General features: G+C 38.9%; 1 protein-coding gene across 2 annotated transcripts in view; it reads right to left on the reverse strand.

Annotated features, from left to right (window-relative positions):
* KCNQ3 (potassium voltage-gated channel subfamily Q member 3) overlaps nucleotides 1–23,206 on the reverse strand; it is a 195,902-nt gene continuing 172,696 nt past the window's right edge. The window contains exons 10-16 of one of the 2 annotated variants that reach the window (XM_074557150.1): nucleotides 21,509–21,565; nucleotides 14,314–14,501; nucleotides 13,160–13,262; nucleotides 10,666–10,797; nucleotides 8,777–8,875; nucleotides 7,016–7,100; nucleotides 1–6,159 (exon numbers count right to left, since the gene is read on the reverse strand). In XM_074557150.1, the coding sequence (XP_074413251.1) occupies nucleotides 5,422–6,159; nucleotides 7,016–7,100; nucleotides 8,777–8,875; nucleotides 10,666–10,797; nucleotides 13,160–13,262; nucleotides 14,314–14,501; nucleotides 21,509–21,565 (1,402 nt within the window). In that variant the 3' untranslated portion in view covers nucleotides 1–5,421. The remainder of the gene's footprint in view (nucleotides 6,160–7,015; nucleotides 7,101–8,776; nucleotides 8,876–10,665; nucleotides 10,798–13,159; nucleotides 13,263–14,313; nucleotides 14,502–21,508; nucleotides 21,566–23,206) is intronic. The other variant, XM_074557157.1, reaches the window with a different exon arrangement.

Below are 23,206 nucleotides of genomic sequence, written 5' to 3' on the forward strand. Positions count from 1 at the left end.
TAATTGAAATTTCTATTTATTAATAAGTGGTGCAGTTTTTAAAGACAGAACATAAAAAATCAGTTAAGAAGTATTGTTTGCATAATATATTGAAATAAACATATTAAATTTGTTCAAATATTGGACAGTGCCAGAATAGAAATTACACATACAGTTTAAAAATTACAATAAATAATATTATAAAGAGCACTAAAGGCCACTTGTATAAAAGTTGTGTTCCCTTGTCAGCCAGAATCTGAAAAGCATCTTTGTAGCATGGAGAAGATTTCAGTGAGCAAGGCACAAATACTAGTAATAATAAGATGCCATAACTAGAAAACAAAATGCAGTTGGCTATGTAACCTTCAGTCTCAGTGTTCTTCATGATGGAAATAGGAGCCCATTTTCACTATTTTGCTTCAGTTAACTTCAGAGGGAAGCTACTCAAAGCTGAATTGGGAAGGATCAAATCTTACAGCCTAAAAAACCAGAAGGAAAAGTGGTACCCAGGGTCTTCATTTCCAGAGTGCCCAGCTAAAAACACTTGAAAATGCCCCTTTTTTCCTCTGCACCTCTTAAAATAATCTTCAAAAGGAGCATTCACATCCAGCTGTGCTCCTGAAAAAGTGACATCCCACCAAATTCTGAGGTGCTGTAGGAAATTCAGGTTTGCATCTCTTAGACCCCTAGAGCTCAGTGGTGGGGGCTGTGGGGTGCAGGGAATCCACACCCAGCTCTTTCCTCACAGGGTCTGCAGTAACCAGGACGGATTCAGTTCCTGCCTAAGCAGATGTGACACCTCTGCAGCAGCTGGGAGCCCAACAGGGGTGAGGGTGCTCCTCACTCTGCATTTTATGATTGCTTTAGGCTGTAATCTTGCAAACTGGTTGGACCTTGGTGCTCTGCTGAAGGCCACAAGGCCCCACTACCCCCAGGTTCAGGTGATGGGCCACCATTTGAAGCAGAAAAAATTTAAAGTATTTCCACTCTGGACCATAATAATGCAGCAATGTTACAGATAAAAACAGAGCAAATATAGCCAATTTAGGGACTTTTAAATCAATCTCTCCATGGTTTGAATTCCTTTTTATTTAGATAGGAGCCAGAGTGATAAATTCAGGGCAGGGAAAAGCCAAGGCAAGGACAACAGTCATTACCTGACTAGATTTTTTTAAATTGCCAACTCTCTGAGTAGAGAATAAACCACATTTATCATACCTTCATACCTCAACAAAGTATTCACTTTTGCCTTAATCAAATAGTCCCAGTTTGCATCTAAAATGAGAAAGCTTAATTGATAATAATGCTGCAAAGAGAGGTACACAATGTAAACACAGATTCACCTTTTTGAAAACTTCCAGACATCTGGCATTTCTTAGGGACTGAATATCACTCTCAAAATGTAGCCAAGAAAAATACCTCCAGATCAGTGCTGTCCTTCACAAGGAAATTTATAAATAATGGCAGATTAGAACCCAGCCCTGCTCCCAGTGCATCACTGTCAGAAGGTTTCTATCTTACTTCAAGGAGAGCAGAGAAAAGCTCCACAGTTTCAAATTATAAAATAATATCTCAAGGCCTGAAATGAGATGAGAGTCATCAAAGTCATTAATACCTTTTAATGTTGAGTACATGCAAACAAAGTGCTAGTGTCAGTCAAGATGATAGAAAGGTCTGACCCAAAGAGAATTGATAACTCTTTAACTGAAACATCATGCAGAAGAAGGTATAAATCTAATTAATTCCTATTACAAAGACTATTATTGACCCAGATGCCCTTCTCAAATGAAATTGTGACTAGAGATTCGTTGTTTGTGGAAAGAGGTCTTGACATTCTTAATGTTACTGGGATCACACATGGGATTTTTGCTTTGTCCAGTACCCCTGGCTGGCACATGAGCCACAGTTCCAGGGTGGATGCACTCCCTGGACTCACCCTGATTGGAGTCTGATGAATTTGTGTGCAAATCTGATCTGGGATGGTCTCCAGATCTCACCTTGCTGTGACACCTGTGTGTTGTTATCACAGACAGCAGAACTGATTTTTAACCCTGATGATGTAAATGGCAGAGAGCTGCTAAGAACAGCACCCTTATGAACAGAGCAGTGACAGGTTTCAGTGTTAAGAAAGAAAAATAAATATTAAAACAAGCTAATCAGATCTGCCTGTCTCATTTCTTGGATCTCCTTCACAGGACCCACAGATGTCTACTGCAGAGTTTATCACCAGTGCTTTTTAAGAAGAGGCAGATCTTTTCTGGCATCATTAAATATTTCATGATGTGGCTACAAATACCTGACCTGACACCTTAAAGATGCATATTGCAAATTGTGTTTGCAGGCCAGGGAAAGCACTAACTTCAAGACAGTTCATCTGCTAAGTGTGCAGAGTGCAGGGCAGCACAAATCATTTCTCTGGGGCTGTACCCTGTGTGCAGGTGAAAATTCATCCAAGTGTCTGCCCTTGCTTGGATCTTCTCTTGGAAAGAACATAATTTTATAAGGAGGCTATTTATGGATTTTCAACCAGGTTAAATACTGAGAAAAGATTTCTTTTATTTGACCTGTCATGGAAAATAACAGAAACCTGAACTAAAGAATTTCAGTGGGAATTGAACAGGCATAGCATAGCCACTGTCAAAGACAGTCACAAACAAATTGATCAGACTGCATCTGCTTTTTGGCTGCCTTGACTTTTGATTGTTTAGCTCTAGGAAGCATTTAAAGAAGGATGAAATTCAGATTAAATCAGTAGGAACAACAGGCCCTTTATATACAAGAAAACTGAAGCAGGCTTGTCTAGCACATACTTACATACGCTTCAGAAATGTAACAATGTTAAAATAATTTTTTCATTCTTTTCCATTCTCTTGCCTTGTGAGGGTTAAATCTCACAAGCTGCCACATCTATTACTATTTCAGAAAGCCTGCAACAGGTACAATGCAGATATTTCCAAGAATCATAAGGGCCAAAGAATTCTCAATATGCCAAATTATAACGAATTACACTTTGGTCATTTAGTTTTATTCTTTGTAAATTTATCCACAAAAGCGTGCCCAACGCAGATTATCTTTCAAGTCAATGCTATTTTGTCAATTAAATAATTACCAAAATTGTGCCTCATACCATCATAGCTACTGGCTTCAGAACAGCTCCATGGACTCATCCCAGTCTTCAAAGTCTGTAACTGCTCTGCAGTATTTAATCCAGTAACAACAGCAATTTGTTCTTCCTGAAGATCCATCCCAGAAGGATGAAACATGATTTAGCTGAAGAATCAGATGAAGTAAGAAGATCCTAATCTTTTAGATGTCTTTTCCAATAGAGAACAAGCAGTGAAGATGAAGGCAATGCCCACATCTGGGAAAGAACAAAATTCCCTGGATGGAACGACTGCTGTGAGATGTCAACAATACTGAGGAATTAAACCAGAAGTTTACTATGGTCAGAAAAACCCAACAAAATATTGTCCATTGGAGCACTTTCCATCCAGGGCTGTGCAATTCCCAGTAAGCACTGGGAAGCCCAGTAATGTGCTCATGGCTCAGACTGGATGTGCCAAAGAGGCTCAGTTGTGCAGCTGCAGTGTAATAGAAGCAGTCTCTACAGAAAGTCCTTTTTCTAACACCTTGTTTGGGCCAAATCCTGCCATCTCTGCTGGTCAGTGCCCTGGCAACAGTGGGGAGTGTGCCCTGGCCATTGTGTGGAGTGACAGGGATGGTGCTGGACATGAGGTGGGGATGAGCCACGGCAGAGAGGCTGCACCTTGGTGAGACAATTAACACTGATTGTGTGGTCTCTGATCATCTGACATCTAAGCAAGTCACCTTCTGCTCTCTTTGAAGTTGTTAGACATTTGGTCGCTGCAGATAAGTGAGTTAAAGGTGAGATGGATCTCATCCTGAATTTGATGTGTGCCTTTGTTGCTGTACCCTGTGCTCACTGACTGTACTCCTTCATTTCCCACCTGCTGTACAGAGTGTTACAGCCACCAAGCTGGACATCTCATGGCTGCTATTTCATGGACACATTGACTGACATCAGGTAAGACCTGTACAGGGTATTTGGAAATGCTAGTTTCACTAGCTTTATAGGTACTACATTCCCACTGTAGTGGTGACATCTTGGATTCATTTCCTTCCAGTGATCCAGTGATTTTCCTGGTCTCTTCCTTCTCAATAATTTCCAATTTTCATTAAAAAATATTTGGCTGAGGCCTAGGGAGCATACTTATCTCTCTGTTGCTCAGGGACACATGACAAAAATGGTGATTATTTATTCATACATTAATCCTAAATATAGCACACATTCATGGATTTTGAGTAGTCCATTTCCAAGAGAAAAGGTAAACAGAGAGAAACAGATCCTGGCAGCATCTTACACTGTAGAACTTGCAGGGAAGAGAATAGTAATTTTCTGCACATCTGAGGAGCTCAAAGCACTTGACAAATATTAGAGAATTGAGCCTTTCAACCTGTGAGCATGTGTGGAAGTGTAACTCCCAATTAACAGATTGGGAAACTGAGGCTGAGTTACATTATGCTTCTTACTTAGCAGCAACTAAGTCAATAGAAGAGTGGAGTGTATAAACCTGGAGTTCTCTACAGTGAACAATTTAATTTTTGTAACAAAGAAAATTTGGCCCCATAAGTAGCAAATAGACTTAGCAAAAGATTTTCTTTAAAAAAGCATTATAATCCTACTTTGAGCAATTTTATAAGCACTAGTGTAGATTTTCAAAGTATTTTGAGGGATTTTTATTTGCATTTTACAATAAATAAATACCTATCATCAATCCCAGGAGGTGGCTTGGATGATTTAAAATCCTACCCTTAATTTCATTTCAACATTGTTTTTCAGGAGTAATTATATGAGATCACATGAGAAACATTTAGTTCACAAAAACATTTCAATAAGGTCATAGTTTAACTCAGCTTTTCCCCTGCTTTTGGTTGATTAGAAATTGATTTGCTTGGTTGATTGGCTTGGTTGATTAGAGATTGATTTGCTTATAATGGAAAATGATTTAGACGTTATGTTTCCACAAAGGGATATAGTTCCTGAAAAATCTTTTTATTTTGCTGCTCTGTTTACAAAATGTAGCAAGGACCACTGTATCTTGTCTGTTATCAATTCACCATTGTTGTATTGAAGAGTACCAGATAGATATGTATCATGGAAGAAATCAGCTGTACCATTTATATAGGGCAAAGTCATGCAAACCATGCTCAAAACTAAGCTCCTTAGTTTTGGAAGCATGAAAAAAACTGCATCAGTAAATTGTATGAAATGGTGCAGAATGACTACCACTAATATCACATGCATCTTATGCAGCCATTGGTGTTTTGAACTAGTAAGCTTTGGGTGTAGAGTAAGTGAGATATACAAAGTATGCTTACATTACAAGGAGAAGTCAGCCAGTGACTGTCCCCACACACGTTTTAAACTGGCTTGTTTGACGGGGTCCATATTGAGTCTGAAATCCCATCTCCCGTGGAAGAGAGCGGCATGGAGCCGCTCGGCGTGAAGGGGTCTGTGTCTGTGTCTGTCTCCCCCTCGGCCAGGTAGCGTTTCTCCCTCATCCACGCCGAGCCCCCGCTGGGGCCGAAGGGGAAGTCGTCCCTCTCCTGGGAGATGCTGAAGCCGCTCGGGGAGCGCTCCAGCTCCTCGTGGTTGACGGAGAGAAGGGACAGTGGGGTGTCGCTGTCTCTCGTGAGGCTCCTCCGCTGCCTCGGGGACACCTTGTCTGAGTAAGGGCTTTGAAGGTCCCCGTGGGAGTGGTAGCTAACCTGGGAGTCCATTAATGTGAATATAGGCAGAACTGTTGGCCTCTCTGCATATGAAGTTGAGGAAGGTGTGGCTTGCAGTCTGCCAGAGTTTTGCCCACCTATTGATAAAGGTTGGGAGTGAGCCGTGTGGCCCCGTGCTGAGAAACCATAGGGGCTGACTTTGTTGACTGGAACCTGCTGGAAGTTGTAGGGAGTTTCACGAGAACACTGCTCAGTGTATTTATATATTATTGTTTTTAATTCAGAATATTTGTTTTCTTCTCTCTTCTCCCTTGCAGGAGAAGCGGTTTCTTTCAATGGACTTATCTCAGCAACTTGTATCTGCAGCTGTTCCATGTGATGCATATGCATATCAACAAGAAAATCCAGTTTCTTCCCCATGTCATTTACCTGAAAAATACCAATGTCATGATATTGCCTCAAGTCAGTTATTCAAAAAGAGACTATGATTCCATGGTGTGCTGCCATGTTTATTGGTCATGGAAGTTCATACAATAACCGTGATCTTCCCTCAAAGCTGGGCTGAAATGGATGGCAGTTGATCCTCTAACACCTCAGAATGAAAAGCCCCATCCCTATGAACTGACCCAAAAAAATTATTAGTCTTGCTGGATATTTAACAGTACAGTATCCATGAGGATACTATAATGTTATGACAAAATCTTGATACCAGTGGTAAATAGCTATTACAAAAATACAGTATATGGAATTACCTTTGCATACAGACCTGATCTCTAACTGATAATCACAGAATCATCTAGGTTGGAAATGACCTCTGAAATCACTGAGTCCAACCTATGACCTAATGGCCACTAACAGTCCCACAACATCAGAGTTACATATCAGGACTAGTTTCCTTTCTCTTTTGCATAGGCCCCAAGGGTGGACAATCATTTTCAGTCCAGTCCCTGCAGGAAAAGGCCTTGCTCATGCCAAACACCAGATGTGATGAGTACTGAAGCTCCAGGAATTAAAAAGTCCCACTTCAATATGACGGTTAGGATCTTGTGCCATACACAGTGACATGGATTCAACAAGTTTCAAAAGGCACACTTCTCAGGTAAACAAATTCTTTCATGAAAAACTAGCAACAGAATTTTGTGATCATTGGAACAAGATCTCTGTGAGTCTTCATCACCACCTGCACAATTCTGCCTGGGTCAGCCAGAGTCATGCACAATTTATATCAGCTCTATAATTTCTGAACAAGCACCTCAGCCTCTGTCATTGCCATGAAATTACTTACCTGCCTCTCAACTTTAACAAATTTTCCCATCATACTTTGGTCTTCAGTATCAGCTGTAGATGCTTTGGCTACATATGGTTCATTTCTGCCAAGAATTAATAACTCTGTTAGTGTTCAATATTTCTTTGCATCACAATAAGCAATTTATATCAGAAAACAGAATTGCCATCTTGTTGATTTATTCATATAGATCCTTGGAGCCCTTTTTGCTGTTTATACAAACAGGAGTGAGAGTCTATTCTATGTGATACCAATGCATTGCTAAAAAAATATAGTCTTGATTTTTAATTTTTTAATGTTTTGTTTTTCAAGTTTAAAATAAAGATTAAAAAGCACCAGAAGTTCAAAAGAAAATTAAAATTATTCTCCAGCTTGTTGGAATAATTTCAGGTTTGTGAAAGTTATTGAGACAGTGTAGTTAGTGGGTCTACAGATGGCCATGTGTTTTTAAATCTAATTCATTATAATTAGTGTCTTTGGAGACTGAATCTGAGTTTCAAGGATGAGTGTGTTTTTTTGCTCAATTTCATTATATCAAATAGTAAGTGTCAGAGATTGGAAATGCTGAAAAGAGACAGTCTGGTCTGGAGATTTAAAGCTGATTCCAGAATAAGCTTTTATCTATGCAATGTCCCCTTGCCTGTCCATCGGATGGACCAAATTCATTAGGCAAGAAGATGATCTCTAACTAAGGAGTTTTATTTATAACTTCATGGAATTTTGGATTCTCATGATCAAGTTAAATCTTTATCAAACAGTTTCCAAACTGATGTCAATATCTTCCCATAACCTATGCCTAAGTCTAGAAAAACAATTTCTGAGCACTTGCTCTTTAACATGATTTGGAACAAATATACTCTAAGACTTTTGACATGCCCAGTTCTTCTCTTTTGTGAAAAAATCCAAAATACAGCTGTGAATAAATTGTATTAAAGCAAAATCTATACCTAAAACATGTCATATTTTCCACATTGGGTTACTGGTGATATGGGCTCATGCAGTTTTTGCAATCTGCTTTCCTCCCCAAATGATCACTGCCTCTTCCATGTACTCTTTCTTCACATTTATGTGGTTTTGGAATTTTCTCTGTGTGGGATAATTTATTTTCTGTAAGATTGCTTTTGTTCTGAGCAACCACAACAGCTTTGGGGACAGATTGTTGATGGTCTTGTGTGGTTCTTGATGGATATTTATTGACAGATTGATAGTTGTAAGCAACAGAAGAAATGCCATTTATTATTTAATTTTTTCTATGTGGAATGCAGCAATACAATAATATGGTGCATCTTTCACACCCAGAAATCTGTTATTTCAATTTGTTTTGTGTATTTCTCATCAATCACTGAATTAAAAGCTGCAGCATTAAAAATCTCTGCTTGCCATTTGGTGGGCACTTCAGGAAGAGAAATAATTTACTTTCAAACTGTTAGTGGTTTTTATTGAGCTTTTAAGTGGGTTTACAAGTTAAATGTTAGAAAATTATCACATCAGCAATCAAATGCATGCATTTAATTTAAAACCATATTTTCAAGCTGGGTAGAAGCTGAGCTGGACAATTAAGAAGCCATTGTTTAGATTTCCATCACACATTGCTCTGAGTGACTTTCTGGCTCAGTGTTTATCCACATGTATCTCAGAGCAACATATCCTCTCAGTATCATTACTTTAACAGTGGATGAAGAAAGATCATGCTTATTGGAATGAATTAACTTTTTATTTCTGTGTTGGGCTGTGCTGAATACTAGATATAAAAGAATTCACCTGGGAGACTGTTGTGAAGGGTAAGAAAAAGCTCCTCCCTTTTGGGATTTCTTATGCTTGGGAGTAGATGGAGGTCCAGGTGTAAAAATCATATCTACTCTGAAAAAAAGAAAAGTGCAACTGTGTAAGTCCATCTCCAAATGCTAACACATGACAGAATATGCTGTGCATCTCTGAAGCAAAGATTCAAAAAGGAAACATATGTTGATTTGGTAATATATTGATGCTCATGATGTGTCTGCTCTTTTTTGAGTCACAATCAAGGCACTGAATTGCAATTACCTGGTAATTTAGTAATAATTAAGTAATGCTTTAGGCTCACTGTTTCCAAACTTCAAATTTGAAGCACAACTTCTTTTCCTTCAAAGGAACCAAACAGCATGATTGTCAAAAATATCCAATAGCAGCGGCTCTTAAAAATGTCAGGAGACCCATCAGATTTTGTGCAGGGTAACAAAAATCAGAACATGGCAAAAGGTGGAATTGCTGACATTCCTAACAAACCAATAACATTCTGTCAGTTGTTGTTTCTAATTGTCAGCAATATTTTAGTCTTTACTAATTATTCTTTTGGCTTTAAAAACATAACTTTAAATGAAGTTGCATAAGGAGTCTACTCGATTCTTTATTTGGCACAAAAGGAGAAAGATTGTTTGGAATGCTCCAATGCATGTAATTGTACTCTTTTACTATATCAAATATTCTTTCATTTGTCATTTCCAACTGCTTAGGTGCAAGTTAGTCTCTGTTTATTCAGTTCACCCACAAAATGGCCACATATCAATCAGCATTAGTCCACAGACCAGTTACCTGTATTATTGGACAATCCACGCAGATACCTTGCATGGTTTCACAGTGCCCCATAGAGTTCTGAAAATGGAACTTGAAAAAGCTCCAGGCAAGCCTCATAAAGCTAGCTAGATATTGGCTTGAATCCCCAGGCATTGCTGACAGACATGGTAAATACTTGAAAAAGAGATTGCCCAGTGCATGGAAAATCCCTTTGAAATAAGAAATTAGAAAATCCAGCAGAAAGATCAGAGCAGCCTTTCAAAGCCAAGGTGAGTCCAGACAAGGCCCAAATGTGTAGGAAGGGTTGCACTCTCTCAGCCCATGATTGGGAGAAAAATGAAGGTGATTGTGTGGTATTTTAATTTTCAGAGTCACTGAGGGCCTCAGGGAATGTGCTGTGCAGAGACTGAGCAAGGACAGCTCTCCACATCTGCACACACATCTGGACACACATCTGCACACACATCTGCACACATGTGCACTCAGGCCCACACGGATTTCCAGCCCCAAGCTCTGACCTGGGCTCATGGATCAGGGGACGAGAAGCACAAATTTCTGTAGATGTGCCTCAAAATCACATTGCAATGAAGCCCTTCTGAGAGGAAACAGCTGTGGATGCAGATTGCCCCTGAACAATCACAGAGGCCTGAAATTCCAACTTTTTTTCAGATAGGTCAATTACACCTGAGTGAAGCCTTCTGTGCTGATGTATTTTGGCACTTTTATGGGATGTTTCACTAGGCACACATCAGCAGAGAATCCAGCCCAAAGAAAAGCTCAGGGAGAGCTTTTATTTTTACTAATCATCTGTAAAATGGGGAGAGGAGAGAAATTTGATCCTGATCAAATAAGGCAATAGTGAAGAAAATTCAAAGGATTTTTAAACTCCGATGTCCTTGTTCTAAATCTGAGCCAGTGGTCTCTGCCTGCAGTTATCCCTGCTAGCTCTCACTTGCCTTTTGTTTTTGGGAAAAGTTTTCTCATGGATCAGCTACATCATGCAAAGGTGTGGCTTCTGGGTGGCCTTGTACACAGGCTAATGTTTTCATTTTGCCACCAAAGCTATACATTTCCCCCATTTACCATGAGATTCTTACCTTGCCTGAAGGTATTTTATTCTGGAAAGCATATCAAGATGCCCTGCTGAGTATTGCTCTATCACATCCTTTACATCATAAGGCCTCAAAGTCTCCTTGAATTTTTTTTTATACAGACGAAACTGTAGTATTCTGCATAATAAACAGAAAAAAATTTAATCTCTTATATAAATTCCATTATGAAAATTTCCATTTTTTTCAAAATATGGATGAATTCTGTCTATTTGTAAATTGAGCATGTTATTACTAAACAAGGCAATAAAATATAAACAAAGAATCTATAACATCATCTACAATCTATAACACCATAAACACTAAATTTGAAAATTTGTAATAGCTGGCTTTGCATAATTAATAGTCTTTAAAAATGGTTTAAAGCTTCAGAATCACAGTTGGAGCTTGAATTTGAGCAACACAAGTCACAGGAGATTTTGAAGCTGTGAAGCTGAAGCTGCTGCTTCTATTCTTCAGTCTATTATAAAGCAAATTTATAGTATATGCAATGCTGAATCATTTTCATCTTGGTTTTATTTTGCACCTGGGAAAGTTTTGGATAGGAAATGATAATTAGATATAGATGTGGAAGTTAAGAAGTTAGCAGCAGTTCAGGTTGTGAAGAGGGGAAAACTTTTTAGAACTGCCTGAAGTGTCCTTGAAAAAAACAACAGTATCACATTATTGTTGTTGTAGTGATAATAATATTATTGCTCTTACTGTTGCTATTGCTACAAAATGAGCTAGTGATTAGTAACAGAATTCTTATAACAAGGAACACTGCTGGCCAGAGCACTCGAAAAATATTTAGCATTCATTTTTCACCCTTTTTCTGTTGATACATTATTTTTATATATGTGTGTATATATATATATATATATATATATGTAAATTAATCAAATAGAAGGATTTAAACATTTCATTTAAACAATGAAATCTTTATCTTCATGTGGTTTAGACTTGGGTTCTGGATGTTTGCTTTCTCAGTAGAGTCTCCAGGTACTTGTTGGTCTGAACTGGGAAATTGCTGTCATATGTTAAGATTTGAACTTGTCTTTTATTTAAGGTTGGTGGGTTTTTAAATGTTTTTAAAGTCTGTATGAACTTTCATTTAGCAAAGATAATTCTATTACAACTTTTTAAGGGCTGTCTTTAACTTTGTTGCTTATAAATATTTCAAGGTTTCAAAATTATAGCTGGGCCTATTTTTGCCAAATTAGGTATGGTAACAGCAAAACTACACATTCAAAGACTTAAGGGAAAAATAGGGATCACAATGTTAGCAATCCTAATTTAAAATCTCCTTGATCATGACCCTGAAATCCATTAAGTGGCTCTGTCTGAAAGAATTACTCTCAATTAATGTTCAGGATCTGGGTACACTACACAAGGAAAAAAAATCTTGACTCCTGATTGAGTTTAAATGGAAATTGCATGAATCAATTAGATTTGGACAGGATGTGGGGAAGCAGTTTTTCAAAAGTAACAATAACATGTTTGAAAGCAAGCAGGTATCAGGGAAAGAAGGGGAAAGCTGTGGAGGACAGGGATGAAGAAGCTTCCAGTGGGAGGGAAGAAGTCATGGGTAACATGAGCAAAACCTGTGTCACTTGGCTTTCAGCAGCCTTTAGAAAACTTGGAATTTTTTACAAAGTGATTCTCCTGCACCCAATTCAAAAAGAACCAGGAGTACATTCCATGGTTATATAGATATAAATATATGGTTATATTTTTATTACCATCTTCCCTGAAGTTCTTCTAAGATAAATCTGAGACACTTCAGACTTGCAGTATTTCACCTGGAGGGTGGCAAGTCCCTGGCCCCAAAATCAACAACTTCTGGAATAAACAGCAATTGCAATGAAAGCAGAGTATTTTCCCATGGGGGCATTTTTCAAGGAAGGAGAGTACAAAGTACTGCATTGAGGAGTAACAGAGCATCAGTGAATGAATTCTATTTGCTCGATGTGCTAAACACATGACCAAGGCTTACTTGGAGTTTTCTAACTTTAGGGAATATCTCTTGTGGTGTGAAAATGGAGGTGACACATGTCACAAGACAAAAACTGCTGAAATTGAGACCTCAGCAGGTATTAAAATATGACAGCTGAAAAGTAGTTTGCACATTCATATAATTGTGTATAAAGAGTTGAGTCAGCTCAGAGTTTTTGGTTAAGCAAAAGTTCCAGTTTCATACAAATATTAGTCACTAAATTGAGAAAGATATATTTATATAACATTTTAACAAGGAACATCTACAAAATATTATTTTATGATAAAAACACTGTGGAGTATTTCTCAAAATGACATGGCAAATGTTATTAAAAACTTTCTCCTTTCTGCATTCTTTCAACAGACTGAATAGGGTCTGTCTCGTGTTTCTGGAAACACTAGAATTATCTCATCTATTGCATCTAAAAAAAGTAATAAGAGAAACAGTGAATCCACATGTAGCAACATGGTAATGTTATTTCCTATCATCCTTCAAAAAGACATTTACCTGACAGCTCGGATGGCTGTCTTGAATGTGGGGATCATATCTTCCATAGGGAAATCACTACTGTCACCTCTGTCTTCTGCCATGGGTTCTCCTGTTCCTGCATCTGCAAAGGAGGTCAAAAAACCGGATGTGTGAACATCTCACCACACAATATTTAGAGGGGTGTCTGGCTGAATAAAGCACTACAAAAATTAAGTTCAATTTAATAAAGAAATATCTCTTACAGCTTCTTTCATTGGTCAGGTCTTGAAAGGGATTTAATTATTTTGGGACAGCTGTAAGACACATTATTGAAGGATCTCCTTTCAGCATTTCTGAAACACTTGGAACTTGTCTTCCTTTCCAATAGATCTTTGCCCAAATTATTTTACATAAAGGCTAAAACAGGTTGTACAAGCCACAGGCCAAGTTCTCCTCTCACTGGCACTGCCTGGAGCTCATGTACCTTCATGAAGGAGAAAATCAAGTTCCTGGTGGGGACACCCAGCCTACACCCATGGTAGCATATCCAGCATGCACTGGTGCCAGCTGGCACAAGAAAGGGGAACCTGTTATTTAAAGACCATTTTGGTTTTATGGGCAAGAAGAGAGAAATATGTGCTCAGGGAAGCTGAGAGGAAAAATGGCCTATAATGTTTCATGGAAACCCAATGGAAAGCTCTGAGGGGCAGCAGGCTTGGGGAGAGAGGGGGAGGGAAGAAGACATTGACTCTCTAAATGAGGTTTAATGAGATGGCAGTGAGGGTATATTTGAGATATACCCTCACAGGCTGCTGCAGGGCTGGATGCAGTCCAGGAGGGAGCTATCTCAGCTTAGCATCCTTGCTTATAAACCAAGCCATGACGATGTGTGCTTTTTGGGGGATACAGATTGACTGCCCAGCGTGCCCACTTTTTCCAGGCCAAACGGGCTGAATCCAGCACTGGCTTTATCCCATATCAATTGCTGGCTTTGAGAAGGGCTGTTGTTTGATTTCAAGCACCGTGCTGCCTGGGCTCCAAGACTCTTTTTCTTGGGCTTCCCCAAATGTACTACACAAAACCAGACATGCTTGTCCCAGAAAATCACAAATCTTCAAAAGAATATGCAGAAGAACAAAGTAAAATGAGAAGAACAGGGGATGCATAGAAAGAAATCAACACAGATGGGCTACCTTCTGAACTTTGCCAAAAAGCGTACGCTTTCATTCGGAATGCAGTGCGAAAACGCTCCTTATTATTCAAGACAACATTCTTAGGCTCTTTTGAAGGACTTTCTTCAATGGCATCTACATTCAGAGGGGTAAATAGCTTTCCTTTAGTATTGGTACCACGAACCCGATCCAAGAGACCCAGCTTTTGGCTACAAAATAAGCAAAAGTAATCATTTTCCTCCTTTGTACACCATTAACTTGTTTTCATGATGCTTTAAGTATATCATGGGCTAAATAATTGTTTTGTATGCAAGGACACTGCTGGGGCTACCATAATTATCAATGTCTTTGTAAGCAACAGTTAAGGTCTACAGATAATTAACTGCTTTTTATGAGCATTTTTTGGTATCAATGTTGTAAATGTTACCAGAGGGTCATGCTATCCTCTCCATTCAAGGTGTCACAGTGCTTCAGCTCACATAGCACACCTGAAGCAGCAGTATTATTATAAAGACATAAAACAACACTACTGCCATGGGCAGGGATGTCATTCACTAGACCAAGTTGCTCAGAGCTCCTTTCAGCTTGGCCTTCAAACACTTCCAAGGATGGAACATCCACAATGTTTCTGGGCAACATGTTCCAGTGGTTCCAGTGAGGAATTTCTTCCTAATATCTAATCTAAACCTGCACTCTTGCTTGAGGCCATTCCTCTTCATCCCGTCACTACACACCTTGGTTAAAAGCACCTCTCCTCTTTTCTTGCATTCTCCCTTTAGATACTAGAAGGTGCTCTAAAGTCTCCTCAGAGCCATTTCTTATCCAAACATAACAACCTCAACTCTCTTATTTTATTCCTCAACTTTAAGGAATAAAATAAAGTCAGATGTGCTGTGAACCAGATAAATCACCAGCAATATTCTGGCAAGGCTTTGCCAAGCACTGATTAGGGACATGGTAGGGAGGATACCCTGTTTTCTCTCCACCATGACCTACAGGAGTTGCAGTGAAGTGACAAATTTTATTCCTCTGATGATTCCTTGTACTGTCTGTCCTCTTAGAGATTTACTGTCCGAATACATTTGTCTTTCAGTGACAACACAGAAATAGAATTTCATCTACCTGCCATTCTACCAGCACTACTAACCCTCCTGACAGTGTGATGACTGCAATGATCTTAAAGGTAATCACTAATACCATTAAAACAGCAACAGGAATAGGAATTTGCCAGGGTGTTTATCAGCTTATATATGTTCTGAACACTTTGTAGGTGATGGATGGTACAAATATTTGATTTGCTAGTTCACTTTGCTACTCAAATCTTTGTTAATTGCACATTTGTTAAAAAAAAACAACCAACCAACCAACAAAAAAAAAAAAAAAAACAACAAACAAAAAACCCAAACCAGGGCTAAGCCATGGGAAGAAGGCTTTTTAACACATTCCTGGGACAGCTCTAGGGAGAGGTGAATTGTGCACACGTGAGCAAAAGGCAGTTCGGCGTGGGACACCAGATCAAGTAAGTTGAGTGTGGGGAGGGAAGAGGCTGTTATAGCTGGCAGCTTTCTGAGAGCCACAGATGAGAGCAGAGCTGAAGGACCAACAGCCATGTTTACAGAAGAAGGAGTTAACAGGTGAGGTATCATTGCAGGATGCTCAGCTGCAGCCACTAAACCTGCTGGCAGGAGAGGCAAGCGTGGGGAGGGTCCACTGTGCAAGGACATCATGGCCAAGGATGGAGATGTGTGTGCAGACCTTGCAGATGGGAAAGAAAGATTTCACATTTCTATCTCAGAGCTCTGTCTATTGCAGTATCCCACCACAATGGGTGTTATCTGAGCATTGAGCATCACAGCTGTTGCAAGTTTTTGCACTGTTTTTGGTTTTTCGGGGTTTTTTACATGAATTACTGAGGTTCTCATCTCTACTGTCTATTTCTGATTAATATATCTTTGACCCAGGGAGAAATGAAATGTGGGATTCCCTATCAGAAAAATTGCAAGCACTAAACCTTTGGGTGTAGGAAGTTTTTCCAGCCCTTCTGATTTTTCTTTTTGATATGAAAATACTTGTGAATGTAATTTCTGCAGCCTAGGAAGTTCAGACACTTGCCCTGTTATTGCATGGATGAAGAGCACGTGTGTGTGTGTGTGTGTGTGTGTGTGTGTGAGTACTGAAATGGCAACTAAGGAGGAGTTGGGTACAGAGACACAGATTTAGTCCTGATATATCAGCATTTCCAGGAGATAAAAGCATGGATTTGAGTGAAGAATTAGAACAGTCTAAATGAATAATATCTGTATTACTGAGACTTTGTCCTAATTTCATTTCCTGAAGAATTCATGGCATGGGGGAAAGATGCACAAAGCACAGACAAATGTATGGTGCAAAAATTGTAGAAAAATATGTTGCTTGTTGACATTTTTCACAAAATACATTTTGAAAAATCTCACATTTGAGCTTAAGAACTCTTTAAAAATTGAAAACTATTTAACATTTAAAATGGCTTTAAAATATTTTAATGCAATTTAAAATATAAAATAGCTTTAAAAAGCAGTCAGCTGCCATACATAGGGCAAATATATACAGGAGAAGAAAACTAATGAGCAAGTTTGAAAAGGGCATGAAATAAAAAGGTGAGGATGTAAAAGTCAACTGAATGATCTGCACATGGGATTTTTGGGCAGGTAAAGTAGGGAAAATAAATTCTCATGTCTCATTAATAAATCAAAGTCTGAAGGAGGAATTAGTTTTGAGAAGTATGGTCAAGAAGAGTATAGAATCATGGCACATCACTGAAAAGAATTTTAATCCAAAGAAATGCACCAAAAATCTAGTTAAGTGATAACAGAGTCAGCCAGGCAATATAAATTGATGGGCCTGAAGTTTTTAGAGAGAACAAGCTTGTGAGAGTGAGAATTTCTTTATTATAAAGAAAAAAGAGCAATGAGGCATGGACATCCTGATGTTGATCTGTGCAGACTGAAGGAGACTGTGGAATAAGATACAATAAAGGAGAAACCAAAGCAGTTTTAGGATGAGGAGATCTGTTCTGTGATAATAAAATGACAAAGTTTGTTTCTGGGTCTGAAAAAATTGTGCAACAGGCTTGTTGTGGAGATCACCATTCTCCAGGTGGGGGGATTGCAGGTCACTGACAATAGATGATTGATAGATGAATCTCAAATGAAAGGAAGAGTCAAGTGGTCACACAATACACACTGGCTTTGAGCAATGTACTAAATGTCACAAGATCTGAGTTAGTAACACTACGGAGAAACTCTCAAGAGAAAAACGTCTTTCAGGAACAGAACCTGAAAGGCAAAGAAGCAGAAAAATAGGTGAGGCAAAAGACTGCTGTTGTTTATAAAATGCTGTTTACTACTACATTAAAATAATACAGTTGTCATTACATGTGGTCATTAAATCCCTGTCCAGAAACTTGCTTAGTTCTTCAAAATACATAACCAGCTGCCCAAAGTTTGCCCCCTAAAAGTCCTGTGATAACTGCCTTGCATACCAGAAAAAATGCAGGCATAAAGTGAGATGAGGACCTGTAGGGATCAGACCACAAGGAAAAGGGTCAGTAGATGATGCGAAGTATCCAAATATTAATCTAGTGACATTTTAAAGTATAGGACAGCAATGTAAGCAAGATATGCAGAAATTTGTCATAGAGCTGTGCAAGACTGGGACTGAACAAGATTTTATATCCTCCTCATAGATAAAATCAGAACAAAAAGTTCCTCTGCATTCAGCACAAAACCCTACTTATTTGCAGTGATGTTTTCCTCTGCATATGTTGGCATGCTCATTTGTGGGGTGGGGTTTTTTGGTGTTTTTTCAGTGTGGTGGGACTTAAGGTAGATAGTACAAACTGAAAACATTTTCAGGTTTTCTTTTCAGAGTTTTTCAGCTATCCCTGCTGATAAGAGTCAGTTTAGGAAGAAACTATTCTCCAAAGACTGTTGCTTGAGCATCTTAGGTTTACGAGCTAGAACTCATCTGATCTTTTTTAAGCTGTTAAAGAAGTTAAACTTCCTGTCTAAGACTACTCTTTAGACCCATTTCTGTAATCAGTGGGAAGTCAGCAACTCTAACCAGTGAGTGGGGAAAGTGTGGTTCAGTTTGGGATGACTTTATACTTGGGGGACATGGCTCTTGTTATTGACTACAGAAAGATCTAGATGAGAAGTCATCCAAAAAGCAGGTCTCTAGTCTAAGTTAAAGTTACCTGAGCTGAAGCCTTCCTCATTAATGGAATCCTGAAGGTTAACCCTTGAAGTAACATTCAGATTTATAACAGTATGTAAATGCAACAAATATAGACAATTGTGTTCTTATCTGGCAGCCAGAGCAGTAAAATCATCAGACAATAATTCATCAGCTTCACATCAAAACATTCCACCATGTGTATAAAAAGAACCCCAAACAAAACCCAAGCTTCTTTCCAGATAACTGTCATCAGGATTTATTCTCATTTCCAAGGAATGAAATCTGGGTCTGCTGGGGTTGTAGTTTTCATTGATCTTTTTAAAAGTACTGAAGGAATGTTTGTTGTCATGACACGATCTCCTCATCAAAGCAGCATGCGCATGGCTCAGTCCCGGGCATGAAGCATGCGCCGACCGCAGCATCCTGCATGAGAGGGGCTAGGACAGTGGTTCCCACCCACGGGCTCATGCACTGCTGCTCCTCTTTCAGACTCCCCCTTCTGATGTTACCTACTCTTCCTCCCCTGGGAACAGTGTTCCCACTTCATTTGGCTTCCTTACGTTCAATAAAATATCATTCTCAACTTCCAGCACAGTTCCATAAACTGGGGAGATACAAATCCATACCAAGCATGCTGACAAAAATCCAGGGTAGTTTCTCTGACAAAATCACCATTTTTTGTCTTGCATGCTATTAGATCCTCTCTCTCATGGGTTCCAGACCCTGTGTCTTTGAAATGGGACCCAGGGTGAGAATTCCTTAACTTTGTGGTAGATACAGACCACCAGAAAGGGAGGAAAGTGAGAGCAGTACAGTTTCTTTCTACCTAAAGAAAAAATTCAGCTCTTAAATTTTTGTTCCCCAAGAGCAGTGGGAATTATTCTGGACCACCTGAGAGATTATTTTTGTGGCTTGATGTACAAGAGATGGCTGGCTTCTGCAGCACCCTTGCTCAGAACAAGGAGTGGGAACCACTGAACTAGACATATTTTCCAGAAACAGTCATGCAAATAAATAATGCATTTACATCCCATCATGCAAGCCAGATACTCTCTCTATCTTTTTCCTAGTATTGGGGTTTCATAAACAAATGGTAGGTGTGTGAGGAGAAAAACAGCAAATTAATTCTAAGAGTGAACCAAACAGCCCTCTGCCATGGATTTACCACTTTCACCTAACAAGGACAAATGATAATCAGGAGATTTTTCTGTATTTTTTACAGTTTAAAATCACTAGATGTAATTAGTCTCAGATAACTGGAAGCAGAAGGAAGTCATGTTTACTCCAGCATTTTTGTACCTTATCAGATGAACTGAAATGGGTGAACTTAGCTTTGGAAAATCAAACATTCTGAGTGAGGTTTCCAGAAGTATCCCATATTCTGCTTTGAACACTTCCTAATAGAAATTAACACCAAACTAATGTTATGACAGACATGAATTCTGCAGTAAATCTGTTCAACTGATCTCAGACAGTCCATGAGATTTCTTAAGATTAAACAAAGAACATTCCACACTTCTGAGGTAGTTCTAATCTTTAGCCAATCAACTTTCCCTTTTACTGAGTAGCATTGTTTCCTTCAGAGAGGATCTCACAAAAATGTTCTGTCCCAAAATAGCTGACTACAGCTTCCTGAAAACTAAAGACTTCACTTTGCACCCTGAATCTTGAGGCCTAAATTTGCAAGTTTCTAACATGTGAGGAGGAAACATGGAAACATCCCTTCTAAGTCAACAAATTTCCACACTCCTTGGTGGTGTACATCCTCACCAGTATTTAAGGGTGGGTATGACTCAAAATCCAGACTGTACTACCATCCAGACTATCTGCCCACAAACTTGAGCACAAATCAAAACTTCAGCTCAACTTTGATGCCCTTCAGAAAAAGAAAGAGCTTTTACATACACTAAAGGCCTTTGCTTACCCCTTCTCTCACCCACACTTTCTAAAGTGATTTGAGATGGATGAAAATAAATAATGCCACATAAATCTATGGGAAGAATAATCCAAATCCAATTCATTGTGAAACCAGGATGGATATTTTTCACCAACGGATGCAGCCATTGTAGGTAGAAATGGATGCTGACCCAATTTTTGCTTCAAAGTGAACATATCAGGTATCAAGCACTAGAAAGCAAATCAAACTGCTAAATCAAAGTCTCTTCACTATTGTGCATGGGCCAATCATCAAATGAAAAAATGGAGTGCTTTACTTGCTGCTCTCCAAAAGCTGAAGAGCTCCAGCTAGAAAAGCTGAGTTGCAGGTTGATGGTTTCATGTTCGTGGAATGAAGTTGGAATGAGAACAACCAGATAAAGTTGAATGACAGCAAGGTGTGGGATAGAGTGAAATACTTTGTAATTCAGTGAAAATATTATTTCTAATGATGTGTCTTCTGTATTCCTGAAGTGCCACAAGCTATGTCTATGTCTCTTTGCAGGAAGGTAAAGTTCTTGCCCCAGGTCTTAGGTCACAGTTCAGCAAGATATTTAAGCATGTCACTAACATTATTCAGATGGCCAAAAGCATCCACTTGTTTTCCATTTGCTGAACCAGAACCTGCAAATACACATGCAAAGATGTTGTTCCACTGAACTCAAATTCAAAGTAACTTGCATGAATTGTGTTGGCACGGTTGGGACCCCATAAGGAACAGTGTTTAGCTCTTACAGTATATTTTTCTCACAGTAAATTTCAAAATTCTTTGCAGACTAAGCTAGTTTAATTTCCATTCAATAGAAACAGAGAAAAGCACCTGTTTCTAAGCAGATTCTTGGGAGAGCTAGGATAATATCCCATGTTTTCTGAACAGTAGAACAATTAACTATTTGTAAGGTCATGCAACTTTCTTTTTATGCTTAATAACTTTTCAGTCTTATTGTCCCTTACTTTTGATGGTGGTTAGGTGAATTACTGTAGTTAAAACAGAAAGTGCAGGCAGAGAATGGCATGCAAGAAATATGAAAAGAATAATGTTCAACTGTTACTTAAACATATATACCTAAGTTTTCTTGTGAGGCTTGATCCAAAGAATGACTCCCTACTAATCATGACATTACTGTAAAGTGAAGAAAAGTTATTAAGATGAGACATTAATGATTACTCATGAAAAGCTCTGTGAAAAAGAATGGGAGCCTTTCATTTGTAGTTAATGCAGTGTGCAGATCAGAGTGGCCTTTTCATCCTGTTTTGGGCAGATGTATTAGGATTAATAGCTTACAACAAAATTTTACACCTTGCAAAGTACGGTTTTATTTTCATTTTGTTGTCAGCATTGGCAATACAAAAATGTACCATATTTCATGAATTCTTTCATACTCATGTAATAGGAAGGACAGGTACTCATTATGACATTTAAAAAAAATCAAATCAACTTTCCAAAGGCACAGAAATATTACTTATCTTATAGAGATAGGGAAACAGGGATAAATTACTTTTCTGCAATCACATAATAGATCTAGGAATGAATATGGTCTCCTGATATCAAGTTCTAAAGCTAGACAATGAGGATCAGGAGTAAGACCCTAGAAGAAAGTTCAAAATTCTTCACTAAAGTGCCTGTACATGCAAGTTTAAACTCTGGTCAAAGTCAGTGGAACAGCTGCTAATAAGTGCACTGAAAAATCAGGCCCCAATATTAATTCCTGAAAGACAGACATAAAAAGTTGCTCAGAATAAAAATATGTCTGGCAAGCAAATGCCCATCCTAAATGTAAGTCAGGCTCCCAAATGTTTGTTGAACAATTCGCTGCATACCTGCAGAAATGAGCATTAGTATCTCTTCCTCATAAATCTCCCTTCTGGAGAGCTGAGCAGATGAAAAAGCTTTGTAATACAGGGAGAAAAGCAGTTGCTGTCTGAGATTTCATGGGGCTGTGAGGTTTAGGCATTGATTAAGGAAAAAAAAGCTGGTGGCACCTCTGGCATAAGGTCAGTAAACTCCTCATCAGTGAGCCACAGAGAGCACAGCTCAGCTCCTCCTGGGCTGGGGAACTACACATAGCGAATATGCAGTTCTTAAGAACAGCACCACAGCTACCACTTCCCTTCACTGTTTACAGGACAGAGTCAAGCTCCAGTCCAATGTCCTCTTCATCATATCTCACATCTTCACACCTTTATTTTAAACGGAGCTTCAGTAAAGCCTTAGATTGCTGACAAAATTTACTTCATTTTCCACTGTAAAAAGCCCTTCCCTGCAGCCTTGCCTTGGGATCCAACTTCTGAAATGGATTTTCCACTCATTTGTGACCCCTATGTTCTTCACAAATGGTCTAAGAACAGGCTCCTGTATCTATCTGTGACTTGGTCATCATGCCAGCTCGTGCTTCTCTCCTGATCCAGGTGAGATCCTAGAAGGATGTGTCTTGGAGTTCAACTCTAGGACTGTGGAGTTCCTAAAGAGCTTTCACTCTATTCACTAAAAACTCTGCCACTTAAAGTGCTTCTGGTCCTCAAATTTTGGCACAGCCAGGCCTCATTTTCAGTTTATTAAAAGCTTCTGTGAAAATTTTGGACCAATTCTCTTCTGTCCTTTGTCAACCGTGGATCAGATGATGCAATTGATTACTACAGCAGCATTACTACTTATTTACTTTCTCTTTAAGTACTAAACTGATGGAAGAACCTGGAGACTGAGGACACTTATTGGCTGTTCTCCCCATTAGGACCACATTCCCTTAGTGCTCATTTATTTCAA

This window comes from Zonotrichia albicollis, chromosome 1 (assembly GCF_047830755.1).
Source record: "Zonotrichia albicollis isolate bZonAlb1 chromosome 1, bZonAlb1.hap1, whole genome shotgun sequence".
Lineage (NCBI taxonomy): Eukaryota > Metazoa > Chordata > Aves > Passeriformes > Passerellidae > Zonotrichia > Zonotrichia albicollis.